The 19,758-nt window shown below is 40.6% G+C and overlaps 2 protein-coding genes across 5 annotated transcripts in view; one reads left to right on the plus strand and one right to left on the minus strand.

The window, feature by feature from the left end:
• Window positions 1–3,327, minus strand: part of FGD6 (FYVE, RhoGEF and PH domain containing 6) — a 72,510-nt gene extending 69,183 nt beyond the window's left edge. Inside the window, exon 1 of the mRNA XM_053978164.1 lies at window positions 3,280–3,327. Coding sequence (XP_053834139.1) covers window positions 3,280–3,292 — 13 coding nt within the window. The 5' untranslated portion in view covers window positions 3,293–3,327. The remainder of the gene's footprint in view (window positions 1–3,279) is intronic.
• Window positions 3,328–3,706: 379 nt separating this feature from the next.
• Window positions 3,707–19,758, plus strand: part of VEZT (vezatin, adherens junctions transmembrane protein) — a 53,526-nt gene continuing 37,474 nt past the window's right edge. For all 4 annotated transcript variants that reach the window (XM_053977184.1, XM_053977185.1, XM_053977187.1 and 1 more), the window contains exons 1-2: window positions 3,707–3,788; window positions 18,534–18,668. In XM_053977184.1, coding sequence (XP_053833159.1) covers window positions 3,753–3,788; window positions 18,534–18,668 — 171 coding nt within the window. In that variant the 5' untranslated portion in view covers window positions 3,707–3,752. The remainder of the gene's footprint in view (window positions 3,789–18,533; window positions 18,669–19,758) is intronic.

The raw sequence follows: 19,758 nt of genomic DNA on the forward strand, positions 1-19,758 counted from the left end.
ATAACTTCAGAGCAAGGACAAGAGATGAATAAACAACCTTTTAAGATCACATGCAGAGACAGAGCTGAGTAACTCTAATGAGACTTGACACATTTGAGGGTTAAAGGGACATTAAACGCTGCAGGCCTCATTTTTTTCAATCCTTGAAAGCAATGAAGTTTGATTGGAAAAGTCATGTTGATTTTGTTTATTCTGTTCCTGCTATGTTTTTTCCATTTGAACTACATTTCTGACAATAAAATACATTTTTCTCATTGTTGTTGTCAAATCCAATTTCAAGACTAAGCTATACATTCTGCCCACATTAAATAAGCTCTATATATTCACATATAAGGACTGTTTCTTCAGCAAGAAATAATAAATGTCAAACTCATAACTCTGAGCTTTTGTTTTTTCCTTTTAAAGGCAAAGCACATACTTGAAGCCAGTACAATACTTTCAGGCAGAAAACGAGTAAATGGACATTCATTGGCATCATATATACAGTGTGTATATATAAATATATCTTGTGCAGTGCCTGAGAAAGCAATGGCAGGAGTATAGCTGTAAGTGAAGATTGAAACCAACATATGGGTTGATCACTACAATAAGATAATCTTCAAATTATATAGAAGTATTTTTTAAAAGTGCTATAAGTGCAACAATTCCAGACATACATAGATATTTAAAACATGTAAGCAACAGCTGTGGCAGAACTCCATCACGGAATTATGTTCAGTTCTGGACTGAGATGTAACTGAAACAATTCTGGAGAGGAAATAGAAAAGATACACAGCAAGACATTGAATGTGCACTGCATTATTTAGAAAGACAGTAGGTAAGCTGGAGCAAGGTTAAGGCTGGGTTATCAATCTCAGATGATTTGGAACTTCTGTCCCTGGGGAGAAGCCATGTTCAGGGTTTCTCCCCATACCACAGTCCCCTCAAGTAGCGCAGTATCTCTCTTAGAGAAAGCCCTGCATATCAAGCATACACCTGCAAATGCTACTTTAAAAAAATTAAAGCAATACAGATGATGGTGTACCATGTTGCTTTGTCCTAAAGGTACATTAAAAGAAGACCCAGGAGAGGCACTTAGGCCCTTCAAGTCAAATGTAAGGAAAGATTTCCAGCATTTCAAGTTCCACCTGTAGCCTCCACAGACAATAACATTTTTACAGAAATGCTGTATTACCAACCTGTTGTCAGAAAACTGGCTTACACAGCACAAACCAGAGTAAGAAGTGAATTCACAATTAAATAATTTCAATGTAGGAAATAGATTCTACAGATCACAAGACTGAAATTCAAATACAGGAGTTGTTTTTATATAAGCAATAGCTTTATAAAGAATGCCTGTATATTCCAGGCACTAAGTTCTGCAGCAATAACAAGAGAGGGATATTAAACCTTCAGAACTGTCTTCTGGCTGTCTTCAGCCTTTTCACACCCTGCCTAGGAACTCCTTTACCAAAATGTCAAAAGCTGTCATGATGCTGTCAGCAGGATCATGAATCTCTAATCTTGTTTCACCTGTTCCCCATGTATTTTTTTTTATCTTCACATAATGCATCACACACAAAATACTCTTCATCTCCTCTTAAATACCCCTCATCTTCCCTCTTTCTGCCCCAGTACTCTATGCCTCCCTCTTGAAAAACTTGCTAAAATTTAGATTTGCCATGAAACTGTCCCACTTTCTCTTCTGATATTCCTCAGTATCCCCTTTTCTCTTTTGCTTACTTTGTTCACCAGAACCCCTTTGTCCTCACCTTCCCCATAAACACCACCACAATGAACATTTAAAACTGATTTAGTCACAGCACCTAAGATCTAAAAGTCCTGAAATCACTGTTTAGTACTGAAAATCTACCCAACTTTCTGAAACTTCGTACCGTATCATATTTTAACAGCCCAGCTCTTGAGCACCCCCTAACACTTATGTGCACAGCTGTTTAACTCTTAAAAGATCAGGGGTGAACTGCACAATCAGCGGCACTACTAAAAACATTAACATACAATGCAGCTGGTTAAGCAGAGATAACACGCTTTTCAAAATCTAAACAAAATCAGTTATGTCAAACATATTAAAAATGGGAATGTTTTAAATGAAGCACAAAGATACATTAAATTGTTTTTCATTTTCCAGTAAATTCTGATTAGCTGTGAGAGTTCGGATAACTTAATTAACGCTGGAGTCAATAACAAGTTGACATACTTGAAAGGCAAACACTGAGAACTGGGTTGGTATTTTTGCTTCATAACTGTGTATTGCTTTTTCTTTAGAACACTCACTACCCCAATCCTTACAGGAAGCACTTTGCTGCTTCCCGTTTAACCCTACAATTAGCTGTGTTTCCATCCAATACATCGTAATTTACACGACATGTTTTCAATGCAGAAACGACTCCTCGTCTTTAGGCAGATAAGAAAGGAATCTACTAATCTAACAGATGTTTGAACGAAAGTGCTAAGTTAGCACAGCACCATGCAAGCAAATATAAATAGGAGCAATTCCCTTAAACACGGGGTGATCTTGTTCTGAACCAAGAATTTGCCTTGGAGCTCTTTTACTCATTAAATTGGCAGCGGTCAAGAAACGGGGGAGGAAAGGTAAGGAAAGCACTGAAGTAGGTCAGTTCCAACCCGCAGCTGGAAAGGCCAGAAGCGAACGCTTTCCAGCACCCCCGTGGGGCTCCTACGTGCAAGATCCCGGCCAAGACAGGTACATCCCCGAAGCAAAGCCGCAACTGACGAACTCTCGCAGCTCCGCGGAGTCAGACGGAGCGACAGCCCCGGTGCTGGCTCTCCTGCCAGAGCCCGGCTCTCAGCAGGTTTCCCCCGCCGTGAGCTCAGCCCGGGCGCAGGGATCCGCTCGGGACACGCGGGGCGGCGAGCGGAGCGCCCGGCTCAGCCCGTGCAGCCTCAGCCTCGGGCAGGACGCGCCCGCACGGCCCCGCGGCCAAACGTGCCGAGGCGTGCGGGGAGCCCGTAGCGGACCCCGGGATGGGCTGTGCCCCGGGAAGGGCTGTGCCCCGAACCGGGTGCGCCTCTCACCGCTCCGACCGCTCCCCGGCCGCCCCCGGAGCGAGCCGAGGGCGCAGCGCCCGGCGCTGCCGGGACAGGGAGCGCGCCGGCGGCTCCGGCTCCCGTCCGGCGGCAAGAGCCCCTCATCCCCGCGTCCCCGTCGCCGCGGGGCGAGCGAGGCGAGGCTGTCCGGCCGCGGGGGCACGCGGACTCGCCGCCTGCCGCCGGGCTGGGCGGAAACCGCCGCTCCCCAAAGTTTCCCCGGGCACTCACCGGCGGAGCTCATGGTGCTCCCCAGGCGCGGAGCCGCGCTTCCCCTCGTGCCTTACGCCACGGCCCCTCTGAGGGCCGAGGAGAAGGAGCCCATTGTTCCCCCGCGCCGCCACCCAGCCGGAGGAGCCGCCGGAGCAGGAGCAGCTCCCCCCGCCCGCCGCCGCCGCATCCCACCCCGCGGCCGCGGCGCACGGAGCGCCTCCAGACGCCGCCCTCCGGCGCCCCCTACCGGCCACCCCTGCCGGGCCTTGGCTCCGCCCCGCCCCCGCTGCCCCCTCCTCCGCCCCGCCCCCGCCCCATCAGCACCGCCCACAGGGCGCCCGAAAGCGGGCGCTCGCTACGCATTCTGGGAGCTGTAGTCATCCCCGGCGCCAGCAGCGCCCAGCGGGGCGGGGCGGGGCTAGGCTGTCGGCGGCACGGCGGACTCGGTTTCCCAGCGTGCCCGCGAGGAGGGGGTGGCATGGCGGGCAAGGATGACACCGGAGTTCGACGAAGAAGTGGTGTTTGAGGTGGGCGCGGGGCGACCCGGCGCGGGCTGGGCCCGGGTGTCTTCGCCCCTCGTTGCGCCGCGGCCCCCGGGGTCGGCGTGCACCGGGCGGGTCGGGTGGACGCGGGGGACGAGGCGGGCGCGGGGCCCGGCCCAGGGCAGCGCCTGCCGCGGGCGGGCAGCGTCGGGCGGGACCGGCGGGAGCGGCGGGTCGGGGCGGCGCTCGGCGTGTCCCGCGGCCCGGAGCAGCCCGGGGCCAGCGCCGCGCCCTCCGCGCAGGCCGAGGGCGGGACGGCTGAGCGGGGCCGGGCGATCCTTTGTGCGGCGGTGCCGCGCCGCCCGGCCCCGCTGTCGGGTGGCCGCGGTGGGAGGTGTCGCGAGGCCCGTGACGGCGGGGGCTCCCTGGGAGCCGCCCGCGGGCCCCGCTCGGGCTGCGGAGCGGCGCCCGGTCAGCCGGGCTGAACTGCGGGGTCAGCGCAGAGAGAGTAAACAGCTAAAAAATTCTGCTTCTGAGTCGGTGTCACTCACGTAAAAGGTGTCTTTCAGCACGCACGCAACTGTGCAGCGGGCACTGAAACCGCTTTATCTCTGTAGTATTTGTATTATTACTGGATTTGCATAAACCGTGTCTAGTTACATCACATCTTGTTAAAGCTGCAATATCATCTTGGCCTTATTGAAATAACAGTGGCTAAATATATCAGCTGATGCGGTTTGGTAACAAAATTGAGTCTATTTGCAGCAGGTAAGTGTAATTGTATCTTAATGGAGAGCGGACCTGGTGTTGCAGGTGTACAAAGTGGTTATAGAGAAATGCGGTCTTTAAAATCAATAATTATTATAATAGCAATACAGCTTCTCCTTCAACCAGGATGCAAAACACTCCTTACATAAGCAATTATTTTTTTCTCAGCTATGTAAGTAGTATGTCTAGTCTTTGGTCCATACCACAAAGTTTTGTGTTCATCCACAACCAACCTTGGATCCTAACAGTAAGATTTGTTGTTTATGTTGCTGATATGTCAAATTGCTTCCTTTCATATTATAAATCTGTGGTGGAAATTTATTTCACAAGTTTAATGCCTGCCTTCTGCATTTCTGTCTTCAGTAAAAGTGGTACTTGTTTTACAGTTTCACAGTTCTTCAGTTCATGCAGCAACTACCATTTTGATTGAAAAATTTCTGCTGCATAGAGAGTAAAAGATCTCCTTGCATATACTCTTCATTATTATCCTTGTGTTTTGGGAAAGGACATCCATCACTAGTAAAGGCTCTTGGATGCATTTACTGTACCAAGTGTGTGTGTATATCCATACACACTTATAGGTATACTGAGTGACATAGTAACACATCTGTCATAGATTGTGGTACATCATAATAAAATCAGAAAAGCAACAGTAGGACAAACACAGGTTGTTTGGGTTGGCTGATTGGTTGGACTACAAAACTGGGTGGGTTTCCAACTCATAAAATGGGTACTGTGTACACCAAAATTATCCTCAGGGATACTCAGCAGAGTTCATGCTATTCTAAAATGAAGGCTCCACAGAGATTTATGAGCATACTTCACACACATGAGCCAGAGATGGAAATTGGCAAGGAACCAAAAAGCATTGGGGTAGTTAATGCTACAACATATTTGCATTTTTAACTTTTGTTTTCTTGGGCCCCGAACTCTCCCCCTTCATTATTTGCCATTTCTGGTAAGCAACTACATTTTTCCTGCACCTCCGTAGGTCACTTCCCATGTTCTTCAGCAATCACTGTCACAAGAAGGCTTTTAGCATTTGACCTCAGTTGCTGTAAACAGCTGCTTTCTCTGTGCATTTGGAGCTCCCTTCAGCAAGATACCCATGGATGTTATAAGCGAGGGGTGGTGTGCCAACTACTGTGTAATCAGGAAAGAAGTGGCCTTTCATGTGCCTCATACCCAAAAGGATGGGTAGGAGAAGGAAGCAGATGGGGTATACTTCATGTGTTCCATATGATGGTTATGTCCAGGTTATTTTTTGCATGTCTTTTAGGGTCATAGCTCTGTCCAGCTGGCCCTGAAGACATCAATATCAGGTGTCCACATTAAAAATTTTGCAGCATCAAACAGATGATGACTTGCTGATAAATATTTCTGAGCTTCCAAGGACCAATCATTTTTCTCACTATCCAAGTATCTTTTACATTAATTTATCTTTGAATTTCTGCTCTGGGAAAGCAGGGTTTTCCATCCAGTTCAAATGCCACTGCAGATCATCATGATTGAACAATAGTGAATGATGGGCAGTTACTCTGTCCACTAAATGCTGCCATATTCTATCCAATTTATAAATTAATTCCCGCAGCAGCCAGTAATTTTTATTCACTGACTCAGTAGTCCCAGCACTTCAGTTCTTGCATTTGTTACAAGCAGTTTCTCTTCTAATTAAAATACTACAAACCCAGTGGAGAGGAACAGAACTCAAGAAACAGAGAGGTGCCCTGATATGTTGAGCGTGGGCTTGTCTACCCAGCAGCATGACAAATTAAAAATCATGGCAGTGTGGAGCAGATTGTGCTAAACAATGGAGGAACAATAAATGATGTTCTTTATTAGTGGCTGTCTGAATTTATTAAGAGAGATCCTGAGGTAATAAATTGATGTCAAGTTGCTTAAGATGAGTTTTTATACAAAACCTGGAGACAATCATGCTGCAGTTACAATGTATCTTGGAATCCTCTGCAAATTTTCAGCATCTTGTGTATTTGTATGAGACTGGAATTGTGTTAGTTTTTTTATTGTCATCTGGACAATGTGAATCTCCTTGTTTTGTTTTTATTTTTTTAATGTATAAATTAAAGAAGCTTCTTGTTCAAACTAGCTAAATTTCTGCATCATTATGCCAGTGGAGGGACTGTGTCAGAACTTTGATGATTTATAACTGACACCTAATTTCTGACTGGAAATTTATTCATGGCCACTTCATACCTACTTGTACATCAGCTAATATTTTCCGTTACCTTATATAGTTCTTATCTGTCTTTAGAATTTACAGAATCACAGAAACATTTAGGTTGGAAAAGACCTCTGAGATCAAGTCCAACCTTTGACTGACCACCACCTTACCAACTAGGACCATGGTCCAGTTGCTTCTTGAACACCTCCAGGGATAGTGACTCCACCACCTACCTGGTACTGCTTAAGTACTCTTTCTGTTAAGGAGTTTCTCCTGATGTCCAGCCTGAGCCTCCCCTGGTGCAGCTTGAGGCTATGCCCTCTTGTCCTGGTGCTGGTTGCCTGGGGGTAGAGTTTGACTCGGCTATAATATGATAGCGTAACCACTCGTATGTGTCCTTGACTTTATCAACAGCTTCCACATCACTGGAGAGTTTGTTTTTATTAGTCCCTCTGTGTAAGATCCTGCTGTTATCTGTTGTTAAATTGCATGCTATTATCAATAGCCACTTAAGGTCTTCCACTTCTTTTTCTATTGTGTTTCAATCCTTTTCTGCATATATGATGCTACTTGGTCTTATTGGGAAATGTCATTAGCAAGGTTTTTGATATAAGTTTAATTATGGCAAATATCAAAGCTTTTAAAAATGCAAAAGCTTTGATCAAAGACTCATTCTTTATGAACTCCATTAGTACCTTCTGATCCAATGGCTTTCATTCAGTGTAGACCACTGTTATCTCTGCCATCAACATACTTGGTTCCTTTCCCATCTTTTTTATCCTAACTGATATGGCACAGTATCAAAAGTCCATAACCATACAGCATAGTGTAAAAAGTTGACATAAATTTTCTGCATTTCCTTTATCTGTAAAAATTAGCTGTCTTATCAAAGAAAGATGTCAAGTAAGTTTGGTACAATCTACCTCTGGTGAACCAATGTGATATCTTCTTTGATGATCATTTGTTTTCTTCTTTGTCTTTGAATTTTGCAAGAAAGAATAATTATTCTCAGTAGCATGTTTTTGATCAAATTCATAGACCTGACATATTCTTGATTGCTTTTCCTCCTTTTAAATATAGGCACTATGCTTGGATTTTTTCTGCTTTTGAGTTTATAGATTTATTAAAAATCCCTTCTGCTGCATCTTTCATCTCCTCTGCTCATTCTTTCAGAACACGGAGATGAAGGTGATCCAAATACTGCATTTTCAGCTTCCAATTTCTGTTTTCAGCTGTGTAATTTGTCCTATATTTTAATGAGTTTGTGCAAGCTTGTTGGTTTTTTTTTGCCTTTGGATACATATTCAAGCTGTGCTCGCAGAACCACAGAATGTTTGAGATTGAAAGGGACCTCTGGAGGTCATCTGGTCTGCCACCTTGCTCAAGTAGGGTCATGTAGAATCAGTGCCCCAGGGCCAGGGTCAGAGGGTCATCTTCAAGGATAAATAGAGATCTTACAGTCTTTCTTGGCAACAAGTGCCAATAGTCAATCATTCTCACACCAAAAAAATTTCTTGATGTTCAAAGGGGACCTCTGTTTCATTTTGTGCCCATTGCCTCTGGTTCTGTTACTGGGCACCACTGAAAAGTGCCCATTTTTCTCTCCTCTTTGCACTGTTTCTTTGGATATGAGACCCACCCTGAGGTTTCTCCAGGCTCACCAGTCCCAGCTTTCTCAAACTTTCCTCATGTGTGAGATGCTCCTTCCTTCAGTTTCACTCAGACCATTGTTGAAATCCCAGAAAGTGATCCTTACTGTGTTGGAGCAGTTCTGGTAGAGGGGTTGTAGGTGACTTTTGTTATTTTATGTTTTAATTCTGTGTATTTAGAAGAAAGTTACTCAGACTGCGCAAATATATTATTTTGACACACACGATATCAAACTGCCACCACCTTAGATTTTTTAAGGGCTTTTGCATATGCAGTGTTTGAAATACAAGACTTTATGTCAGAATTATGCAACACTGAATTAATTTCATTGGCATAAAATCACTATTTTTAAAAATTTTAATTAGGAAAGAAATATTTTCTTACTTGAGACATTGTTTTAATTCATTCATGAGTCTTGTGCCATTCCTACAACCGGATCTGCCCATATTGTTTACTTAATATTGCTATTCTTTAGCTATTTCAGTACTAGTAGAGATACATGTTGAAGAATAGCTGGCTGTGTGTCATGATGGTTGTATCACTGTGGAATCTAATGTTTTATTCTAGATCTAAAGGATTTGATTATTACTGTAACTCCAGACTTTTAAGCTTGGGATTGTTTGGCCCAGTAGAAGTCCCAGATTGAACAATACTATATAAATTATGTATATGTTCTTTCACGACTTCAGATTCTCTTTTCTGCAAGATGGATAATAATACCAAGTTAACAAAATGAGGCTTTCTTTGGCTCACCTGTCTGCATCAAATTGCAGAATCTATGCTAATCTATATTTGAGAAGAAAAACAAGCTGGGGTTGAACACAAAGAGCATCAAAGCCTCATGTTCAAATTCAGAAGTTTATATCTGTGTAAAATACTGAACACAACTCTACTGAACCTACAAACTCAGAGCAAAGATTTTGAACATGTAACATGTTACTCTCATGTCACAACCAGCCCTTGTTCAAGCAATCTTCCCATCACTGGAGCAAAATATGCACAGGAATGGAGTTACCCTTCCCAGAGTTTGAAGAGACACATTCTGTGCTCTTTGTCTTCTTGCTGTAGCGGAAGAAGCTAATGTGAGAATTGAGTCCTGAAAATAGTGGGGAAGTGGTTTCCGAGGAGCATCCCATCCTAAGAGTGAAAGGAAGCAGCAGGGCCCAGCAGAGCTGGCAGCCATGTGGCTCTGGGTCAGGCCTGTGCGGGGAGGAGGTGGGAATATTCCGTGGAGTCTGCTTAGGAGGGATGTGGCACAAAAGGGAAGTACCAGGCAACACCTTCATGTGTTCCAAGGTCAGGTTCAGAAAGACAACTCTCACTGCTTATTTAGGCATCAAACCAAGATGCTGCTTGGTGCTGAGGGGCACGGAGGATGCCTGCATGTAATGTTCTGATCCACAGATTTCTGTAAGATTTGAAAGAGATTCTAGGAAGAAGCACCACCATTTCCCAGCATGATACACTGTACACAGAACAGCCTTTAGCTGATGTGTTCTCTGCGTGCCTACAATAGTAAAACATATCTAAAATATGGTATTTCTTAGAATATTGGTGCATCACTGAATGTTTAAATCCTTATCTGAACCCTTGTAAACCATGTGTTTAAAAGGTTGAGCTTTTATCAAAACATTAAGTCGTGTTTTCACAAATGTTTTTTTCACCTAAATAAACTGTTCTAAAATAATTTTGTTTAAAAATTTGAAAAAAACCCAAATGAAAACCCCAGGGAATCTAACCTCAGAAACTTCTTGTTGTGATGAGAATTTTAAGTCACTTTCATTCAAAAACCTGAAAACTTTAGGATTTGCAAAATAATGTGGTTTTTGTCAAGCATCAGACTTGTAATGGTGTATTCTAAAAAATAATGTCTCAAACACATATTAGGAAAAAGAAGCTGAAAACCAGCATTCACACACCTTCAACAGTACTGCTCCATTAGTAGGATTTTCTCACTGAATATTGGGTGAACTAAAGATGTAGTACTCTTATTTTTTTACATACGCATGAAATAAAGCCAGTTATATATACACGGCTCTGTCAAAGCCACAGTTCACTTGTCATTCTGATGAGCTGGTTTTGGGACTGTGCTTTGTCTGCCTGAAGTGTGGGCTGTTGGCAGAAGAGGTGTTTGGGCTTCACTCCTCTTTTGCAGTTTATTCCCATCCTCTTCCTTATGCTGGCACTTGGATTTGTGGGTGATGCTGCACAATGGCTCAGGAGACTGATTAGACAAACTGACTTGGCTAAGGAAAAAAAATCCATCCTAGTTTATTTTCCTATCAGATTGTTTTGTTGTTTCATCTCACCACTCAGCTGCATAAATTAGAAGATCAGTGTTCTATAGTGGTACTGCAGCTTTCAGCTGCATCCACTGGTAATGGCAGATTAAATTGACCATGTGAATGCAGCTTGGGGAGATGGCTCTGCTGAGGGTTGCAGTGTACTGTACAGGCACTTGGGCTGGTGACGGATGGACTGCTTCAGATATTTTGCTTCTCAGCGGTTTGCTAAGTTGAAGGGGAGGACGGGCTGTGCTCCTTTTCATCACATGACTGGGAGCAGGTGATACCACAGAGAAAATAAAATAAAGTGCAAGCTTAAAACTCTGTGAAGAACAGTCTGGTTGTTGCAGAGGCCAAGTCAACTCATCAAGCATTTCTGAATATCAGAACAGATAAAGTATTATAGGGACCATATAGTGTATAAATCTCTATTGCCATTACTATTTTTAATAGAAAATTTTAAGATGAAAGTACATGATGATTCAGAGCAAATTTTGACGTCTGTTTTTTAATCCTCCTCTGTATTAGTTGCTCTGGAGTCATGTACAGGGAGTTAATACTGCAGTACTCCTCTTACAACTTCAAGTCATGAATCAACTTTCTTGAGACACTGGAATAGAAAGAATTGCTCAGTATAGTTTTCTTTTAATCTTCATAATGTGCTTGCCTTTTGTTTCTTGAATGCCTTTCTCTTCAGTAAAGATGTTTGCACAGCATGTTGTCATTAGGAGTAAGAGTTGACATTATCTGTAGTAGATAAGTTGATTATTTGGAGCTAATGTTTTAAAGAGGTTTCAAAAATGTATCAGAAATATTTCACTAGTTTACCAGTCGGATGCATTAGTTAAATTAATTGAGTTTTGAATGTAAATGAAGGAGTAAATCTGTGAGTTAGTGACTGCTATAAACCAGCCTTGCTGTATCATCAGCCTAGTCTGATAACTGGCATGATGAGTGACTGGCATGATGAGTGACCCAAAACTCCAGGTGCAGAGCCAGCTGGCTTGTTACCTTGTCCTTCAGGGAAAATAACATTTACAGCTTTTACTTGCAGTTTTCCCAGTATTTTTCACCTCTGTCAGAAAGGATCTGCTCGGCTTTTCACCTGCATTTGCAGGTCCACTTTTGAATGGGTAAACACTGCAGAGCTCTCAGTGAATTTCAGTGCTTTGTCTAGTATGTAATATCTTTTTCTAATGCTTTTCCACGATGGCACTAATGTGCAACCGCCTGCTGTACAATGCAAAGGAAAGAGCATTCCCATGTCAGAGATACAGTAATAGAGAAATATACACAGGCTGTAAAACTTCCCAAACTCTTGGGGACACATGAGTCCATGCAAAATAGGTACATATCATAGAATCACAGAATATACTGACTTGGAAGGGACCCAGCTGGGTCATCAAGCCCAATTCCAGGCCCCATGCAGGACAATAACCACATCACAGTCCTGAGAGCATTTTCCAAATGCTTCCTGAACTCAGACAGGCCTGATGCCATAGCCACCTTTCTGAAGAGCCTGCTCCAGTACTCAGCCACCCCCAGGGTGAAAAATTCTCTCCTGATATCCAACTCAAACTTCCCCAGTCCCATGCCACCCCCCATGCCGAGTCTTGCCACTGACCAAGAAAAAGTATCTGGGAACAGTAATAGATTAATGGCTTTAAAGTAGTTCTCAGAGCCCACTTGTAAGGATGATACAGTAGTGCTGGAGAAACCAAGGTCTGTGCTGCTGTGGCAGTGAAAGCAGAATAGGAAATCTAAATGACTCTTTGGCTGCCTTGCAGTCATTGTTTAATACTAGCCGTGTCAGCAGCGCCTGGCTCTTTGTCAGTCGGCACTCAGGAGGAGGTGGTTACCAGCCAGGAGAATATGACCTAGGCTTTTAAATACCGTTGCTTGGAAAGTCTTATTAATGGCTGAATATGATCAATGTGCAATAATTCTTTCAAGCATCATCTTTTTAAAAGCCTTTAGCAATCTGTCATCTTCGTCTCCCTCCTCCCGGTTAGAAAGCCACATTAGTCAGGGGAAATCGCATGATCCTGGGAAGTTTCAAACTGCATCCGCTGATGCTGTGAGGAAAATGCCTCTGTGCAGGGACACAGGTGCAGTTACACTGACAGCTTCTTCTCATCCTCATCTCGGATCATCCTGGAGGGACAAGCAGAAAGAAACGGGGAGGTGGGCGAGATTCTGTCAGGTGCATGGGAGCAGTACCAAAGAGAAAAATGGAATACACTCTTCCAGGAGACAAAGATCGCACTGTCTGTGAGTGTTAGCTCAACTTTTTCACATTTGTTTTGAGAGAGGGGAAGATTTCAATACTGGTAATTTGTTCTGAGTTTAGCCACCTGTTCAGCATACCTTAGCCTTTGCTGTCATTCTGGTAGAAATGTTTAATCTTTTGGGATTTTAAACTGATCATTCATAATTGTAGTTATTTTGGAGGTGGCTTAAGCTCCCATAGTGTTTTTCACATACTGGAAACCTCAGCTTTGAACAACATCCATATTTTAAGAGGCAATCTTTAAGCCTCTTATTTTGTCCAATGTTATTAAATACTACTTCTAAGGTTAATCTGTTTAATTAGCTACTAAGTGGCAAATAGTAAAGAATACGGGTGCGGAAAGCCCCTGTCTTTATTGGAGAAATCCTGAGTCATTTACTTCATGATGCATCAGCAAAAATAATTGGGTGTGGTTTTGATTTTCAGTTGCTATTATAACAAGGCTATGATAGCTAACAGTGTCTCAGTCTCTGATATGTGCGTGCAAAAGTTTTTATCAGAATATGCACAAAATGCCTCAAATATTTAAGTGTGGTATCTGTGCTTGCAAGGCTGTAATAGATGTAAGTATTTAAGTATTTATCTATCAAAAGCAAACTGTTTTCTGAGGCTAGGGAATTCTCTATTAATACAGCCTTTCCATCACATAGCAGTAGGCAATGTTAGTAGGCAATGTTATGTTTGATTATATTTTAGTGCTTGCCTTGATTTTGACTTTTTTTTTATTTTTACTGTCTTATAATTGCAAACACAATGCTTAGTCTTCAGTTTAGATTATGTTTTTTCTTAACCTAGATCAGTGCTCATTGGGGAAGTGTTAAAGACCCACAGTAATTTAGTGGACTGTTCTTTAATCCTGCAAAATATATCTTGGGTTTAGAATGAGTCTTAACCAGTTTTAGCAATGAAAAAAAGGAGAATTGTAATTAAACATGTTTGTGAGTGAAATAATTTTTAGCAGTATGGATCTAAAATAAATACGCTCATGGAGTTGTGAAGGAGGAGGAAAGGATTTTCTTTCTTGATTCTGTTAACAGGAGCTTAGATAAACCTATACTGTACTGTAAATGGTTACAGTTGAATGACTTTGCAGTATTACTATAGCAAATTAGAAAAGTCATAAAAAGATAAGTGGTTTTTTTGTTGGTCTCTGCTGAGTCTATAGAGAACTCTGATTCTTCAAACTTTCAAAAACCATGTTCCTAGTCAGTACATCAGCTGTTTCTGACTATCTCACTTCACTTGTTAACAAGGTTTTTCATATATAATCTGTATAAAGTACACCAAAGCAGAATGGCTTTTAGTCATCTGTCTGTTCTGGAACTGTTTCATTTCCAGCACTCATTCTGGACAATTAACATGATTTTTAAAAATGCACTGGCCATAAATGTAATTCCTGTCTCCAGTGTCTCAGAATGTGACTTATAAGAAGCAGCAGCAACTTGGAGGAAACTTTAGAAATAAATGCAGCATATTGCTGAAAAACGTTGTTTTGGTATCACTTACTTTAGATAATATTTCCTATCAGTAACTGATAGTATGATGGTAACATAATAATAAACTTCATTGGTTTTTTTTTTTTAATTTCCTCTCTACTTTTTACATTATTCATTACCATTCTGCCAGAGACAACTAGAAATAAACAAACAAACCTGACTGCCAAACAGGAGTAATACTAATGATTCTAGTTATTATCTGAGTTGAGAGTGGTTGAAAGTAAAAATTCAAAAGTACTTGGAATAGATTCCTCTAGAATAAGCTATATTAATAGAAACATGAGATTTTGTATTTTAAATTCCCTCTTTGTGCCATCCACTGAAACAAACTTGCTGTCCCTTTATCTTACATTCTAATGTAAAAGCTTTTTCACTAGGCTAATTTTTTTTTTTTTTGATTGCCACCTATTACTGCTTGCAAGGATAAACTTTCTGGTGTATCCTGATTTTTTTTTAAATAAAAGTGTAGCATTTATCTCACATGCAGAAATGTAAAAGCTGTTGTACTTTTTTTTCCTTTTCCTTTTTAATGTTCGACTGTTGTAAAAAGGGCAAAAAATGTTGGGAGGAAACAAGGCAGAGGCCTCCTATTTTCCCCAACCAAGAAGTATTTTTTTTTAATATTATCATGATATTTGCAGGTGAAAGCAGCTGAGCTGACAGTGCTGATGAACAACAGCATGAGTTGAAACCAAGGAACTTTTCTCACAGTTAGAAGTGCATGTTCAAGAATATGTGCAGATCTGCGATCTTTTTTATGGGAAAGAAGGCTTTTAGGAGTGAGAGGTTTGGGTAAGGATCTAAGCTAAAAACTTAGAGCTGTAATTTGTGATTCATAAGACACATTATGAGATTTAATTATTGCTTTTAGAGCTTTGTGAGGATGAAACATACTTTGTAAGCATTAAGTCTAGTACTTCTGTCTCTTGTGCTGAAACACAGTATACAAAATAGGATATTTTAATGGTATCACATTGCAATTGTGTAGTAGCATAATTAATAGTTTTCTGACTCCTTGATAATATTGGAAATACTGTATGAATGTCCACATGTAAAATCTACCCTTCAACTTTTAAAAATTGCATTAATGGATTTTCTGGTCATTACTTACATGTCATGGGAGATATTATCTATAGATTGGTGGAGACATCCTCCATCTTTTCCTCTTTTGATTATAGGCAACCATGAATTATACACACCACACAGCTTTGCAAGTGACAGCCTTGTTAGGCAGTAGGAAATGAAATACAATAAATAAATAAATAAATAAATAGTGTGGGTTTATGTTAGCATAGACTAATGCATGTATGCCATCTGTGGATTTTCAGATTTTTCTAAATAAAATGTGAAGCTGCCTGTGCTATACAAGAGACCTCATTCTTAATGGAAGATTTTTGTGATTAGTTTGTTAAGATTCCTAATAATCTAATTTCAGAAGGGCCTCAACCCAATTCTTATTCATTGCTTTCTTTACCCACATCATGCATGCTTCTGATGGATTCAGAAAGGAGAACAATGGTGGTTTTACTTACATAAGGAATTTTAGTCACAGCATAGTTCTTGGTAATTGAAGTTTATAAAAATACAGGATTCTTGCAATATGCAAGTAAGTTCTGCTAATAATATTTTAGAAAGAATGGAATAGACAAAGCATGTGGAGCCAAAGAAATCTGTTAGAGGAAGATTTTGTAGCCTGAGTACTTTCTGAGAAACTGAAAGATAAGACCCATTATCTAATTAAAGGAATAACATTCACGTTAAATTTTAATTAATTTTGATTCCCTAAGCTAATAGTCAGAAAACTGATTTCCAGTTCTGAACAGGGATAAAAAAAGTGTAAATTTTACCCATTACGAGACCATATAAAAGCCTTCTAAGAGTTAGTCAGAAGGGATTTATGTAAAACTAGTAAGGTGCTCATATTCTACCTTAATTACAAGAACAAATAAAATTATTCTTCCTAGTTAGGGGCTGAAATTTCATTAACGTTTGGAGAGATGGTGTATTTTTTACTGTTTCTGTAGAGTAGAAAATCTACTAATTACAGTTAGCTGGAAGGTTGTGATATGTGTAGCTAGGCAACCAGAAGAATTGGGCATTCTGACATCTGTGCCATATTGCACTGACTAGTGATAGCTTTCTGGATTTTAGATAATTCACTTTTCAGTGCATAGTCTCTGTCTGTCTCTACCTCTCATTCTGCCTTCCTTCATCCATTTTTGTGAGGAAATTGAACTAATCTAAACAGCAACAGACCAGTTTTCTTTATCAACTTTTAAAAAATTATCTCATCATGGACCCCAAAGAAAGGTCCACCCTGAAATAATAGTAGAAAAACTCCTTGGTATTTTTGGGTTATTTTGCCAGCTATCTGTATGTTGGTGAGTGCCAATAAAGTAAAGAACAGTCATGTGTTGTATGGTGTTTGGCCTTGCTCGTGCAAGTATGGTCAAGATGATAGTCAGGTTTGCCAAGAACCTAGATATGATTTCCTTGAAGTTCTGCTTGGAGTGAGCCTTATAACTATGATTTTTGAAGAAAACATTCTCTGTTCACCCACTGCTCTGTCTCTGTCTTCATCTAAATGGGGAAAATTCCATGCTATCCTAAAAGTTCTTTTGTGGAAGTGTTCAGGTTGTTCCAGGTGTGTTGGCAGTGCATGGCCTGGCTCTGTATGAAAGGCATTTTAAAAAGACAAGGTTATGCATATCTGTGCATATTCTCAGTTTTGTCCTGAAGTTATTAAGTGAATTTCACAGGGTCTTAAATAGAACAAGTACTCCAGTCTATTACATTTTCTCTTCCATTTTAATTAAGGAATTCTGGTAAAATAGCATGTTCTACTTAGAGAGAAACAGCTGGTCCAGAACAGCACAGTTTAATTAGAGTTGGATGCATTTTGAAAAAGTACTCAGCCATGTAAGAGGGGTACTTGGAGAAAACATGGGATTGTGTTGTCACACTGGAAACATTTTCACAAGGAAATGAGTCATTAACCTATCCGAGTGTTTTGCACAATCATTGTTATTGTGGGTGAGTATGATTGTCTGTACCTGTAAGATGGTATGAATATTTAAGTTTCATGTAATGACTGTATGCTGACTCTGTTGTGAGTAACTGCAACAGAATAAACACAAATATGATTTTGCATGCCTTAAATAGATAAGAGGGATTAAAATAGCACTCCAGTGATAGGGTTAGCAGAATTCCTAAAGGTAACAAGTTAATTTGTTAGCTGGTATGAATGATGGCTTCCAAGTTTTATTTCATGGCAGTCATTTGAGATTTGGCTGTGTTGGTACATAGTCAGAATTAGATGGGTCCCTTCACAACTTGCACCAGCAAGTTAATGATAGTTGGTGTAACAATTAATGGTAGGTGTTCTGTAGGTGGTTATTTCTGCAGGCTTCCACAACTGTGCATCATTTACTGTAAGGCTTTTACTTTTTATCTACAATATTTTGGTTGATAGTATGTTAAATTAAGATGTTGGTGTTCTTTCTATGCAGTTGGCTAGTCTCGTCAATAAAATTTTTCAGACATCAGAATTAATCCCTGTCTAACTGGGCTGTATCAGACGGATTGCGGAGAGTTTCTCTTAAAAATGAAGTCTCTTTATGTCTCCCGAGTAGAACTGGAGTTATTCTAGGTATTGTTTTCATCAAATGTGTCCTAGATACTGCCATATATGTAGTTGTAAACTGAAAAATAAGAGGTAAGTAAATCTAGATACATGGTGCAGATGACAAGAAGGTATTTTGCAGATCTATATAGATAAATACCTAATCATTCTAAATATCACTATTCTCTGATTATCAGAATTCCATACTTTTTCTGTTTTATTAAGGACTGTTTGTAAATAATTAGTTTTGCCAGCAATTTTTAAAAGTTGAGTTGGTTTTTGTTTGTGTGTTGTGGGATTTTTTTTTTTAAGCCAGAATACTAGTACCATCTTTGGAGAGAGCAGAAGCCTTTTTCTAATTTTTTTTTCCATTTCTCAATCCATTCATTGCTCACTGTGTGGTTGCTGAATTCACAGTGGTGTTTTGTGGGAAACACAGAATGATTTTTAACATTGTTTTTTTTTTCTCCTTTTTCTTTTTATAACTCCCTTTCCAGAATTCCCCACTGTACCAATATCTGCAGGATTTGGGACACACAGATTTTGAAGTATGTTCCTCAGTGTCACAGAAGGCAGAGCAATGTGCAGCAGCAGAAAGCCAAAGGGAGCAGACTGTGCGTGCTGCCCAGAAGGTGAGCACTCTCCTGTTGCTGAGTATTTATCTTCTCACGAGAGAACTTCATTGCTTCAAAACAGGAGAAATCAGAACAGAGAGAAATCACTTCCTGAATTTAAAACCACAGAGGCAAAAACCCCCAGACAATGAACCTCAGCCTGTTATCATATCTTGAAGCTGTGGTTAATCAGTATACTTTGGAGTGTTTCTTTGCACTTACGTAAGCTAGGGAAGCAAGAAGCTTTGATAAATAATTGTTTGAGTGTTGAAAATTACCTTATGTAGTAGATCTTATTATGTTAGCTTAGCATGACATTCTGGGAATAGAACCTGTAATTTTCTAGAACAGAATATTTATAGCTTCCAGCCCTTCCCAGGCATTCAGTTGCTAAGTATAGCTTTCTCTGTGATAAAACATATTAAGAAAGAGGATTTCTGGGAAGTAGAAATGCAGTAACCACCCTGAATAAGATAGTTGATGTGGAGAGCTATTGCATTTCTAATAGTGAGTCCTTCTATCATTGTTCACAAAGCAAGGCTGAATTTAAATCAGGATTTAGCTCAGATTTTCTTTATTTTGAACTACCTTTAAAGGTATTCATGCAAATATTAGGTCTACCTCTTTTGCTTTTCAGAATTGTCAGCTGGCACTCACCATAACCCTCAAGAAACCACTTGAAAATATGTTTTCTCTTTAAAGCTAATGGCTCTTTTGTGGTATGTTTACACTGAAGATACCTATTATGACTTAGCATAGGAGGACTTTTATTGTTTATTTATTTATTTATTAAATGTTAACATTAAATTTAATTTAACACTGTTAATTAAAAATAGGATGACATTTCATTGGTTGACACTCTGTTGTCATTACTATGAAGTAATGCATGGACTGTCAGGTACATTATTTTGCATAGTTACTTCTGGAAAATAATCAGTATGATATTGTATTTGTGTATATAATTTCCACTGAATTTTATACAAAAGATCTGTGGGGTTAAGAACCTCAAAAGTATTAAGATATACTGCTTTTAAAAACCTCAGGTATTCTGTTTTTTTCCCTTCCCTTCCCCTCAAGCATTTTACACTTAATTTTATTGTGTTGGCAG

The sequence above is a fragment of the Vidua macroura genome, chromosome 5, assembly GCF_024509145.1.
Source record: "Vidua macroura isolate BioBank_ID:100142 chromosome 5, ASM2450914v1, whole genome shotgun sequence".
Classification (NCBI taxonomy): domain Eukaryota; kingdom Metazoa; phylum Chordata; class Aves; order Passeriformes; family Viduidae; genus Vidua; species Vidua macroura.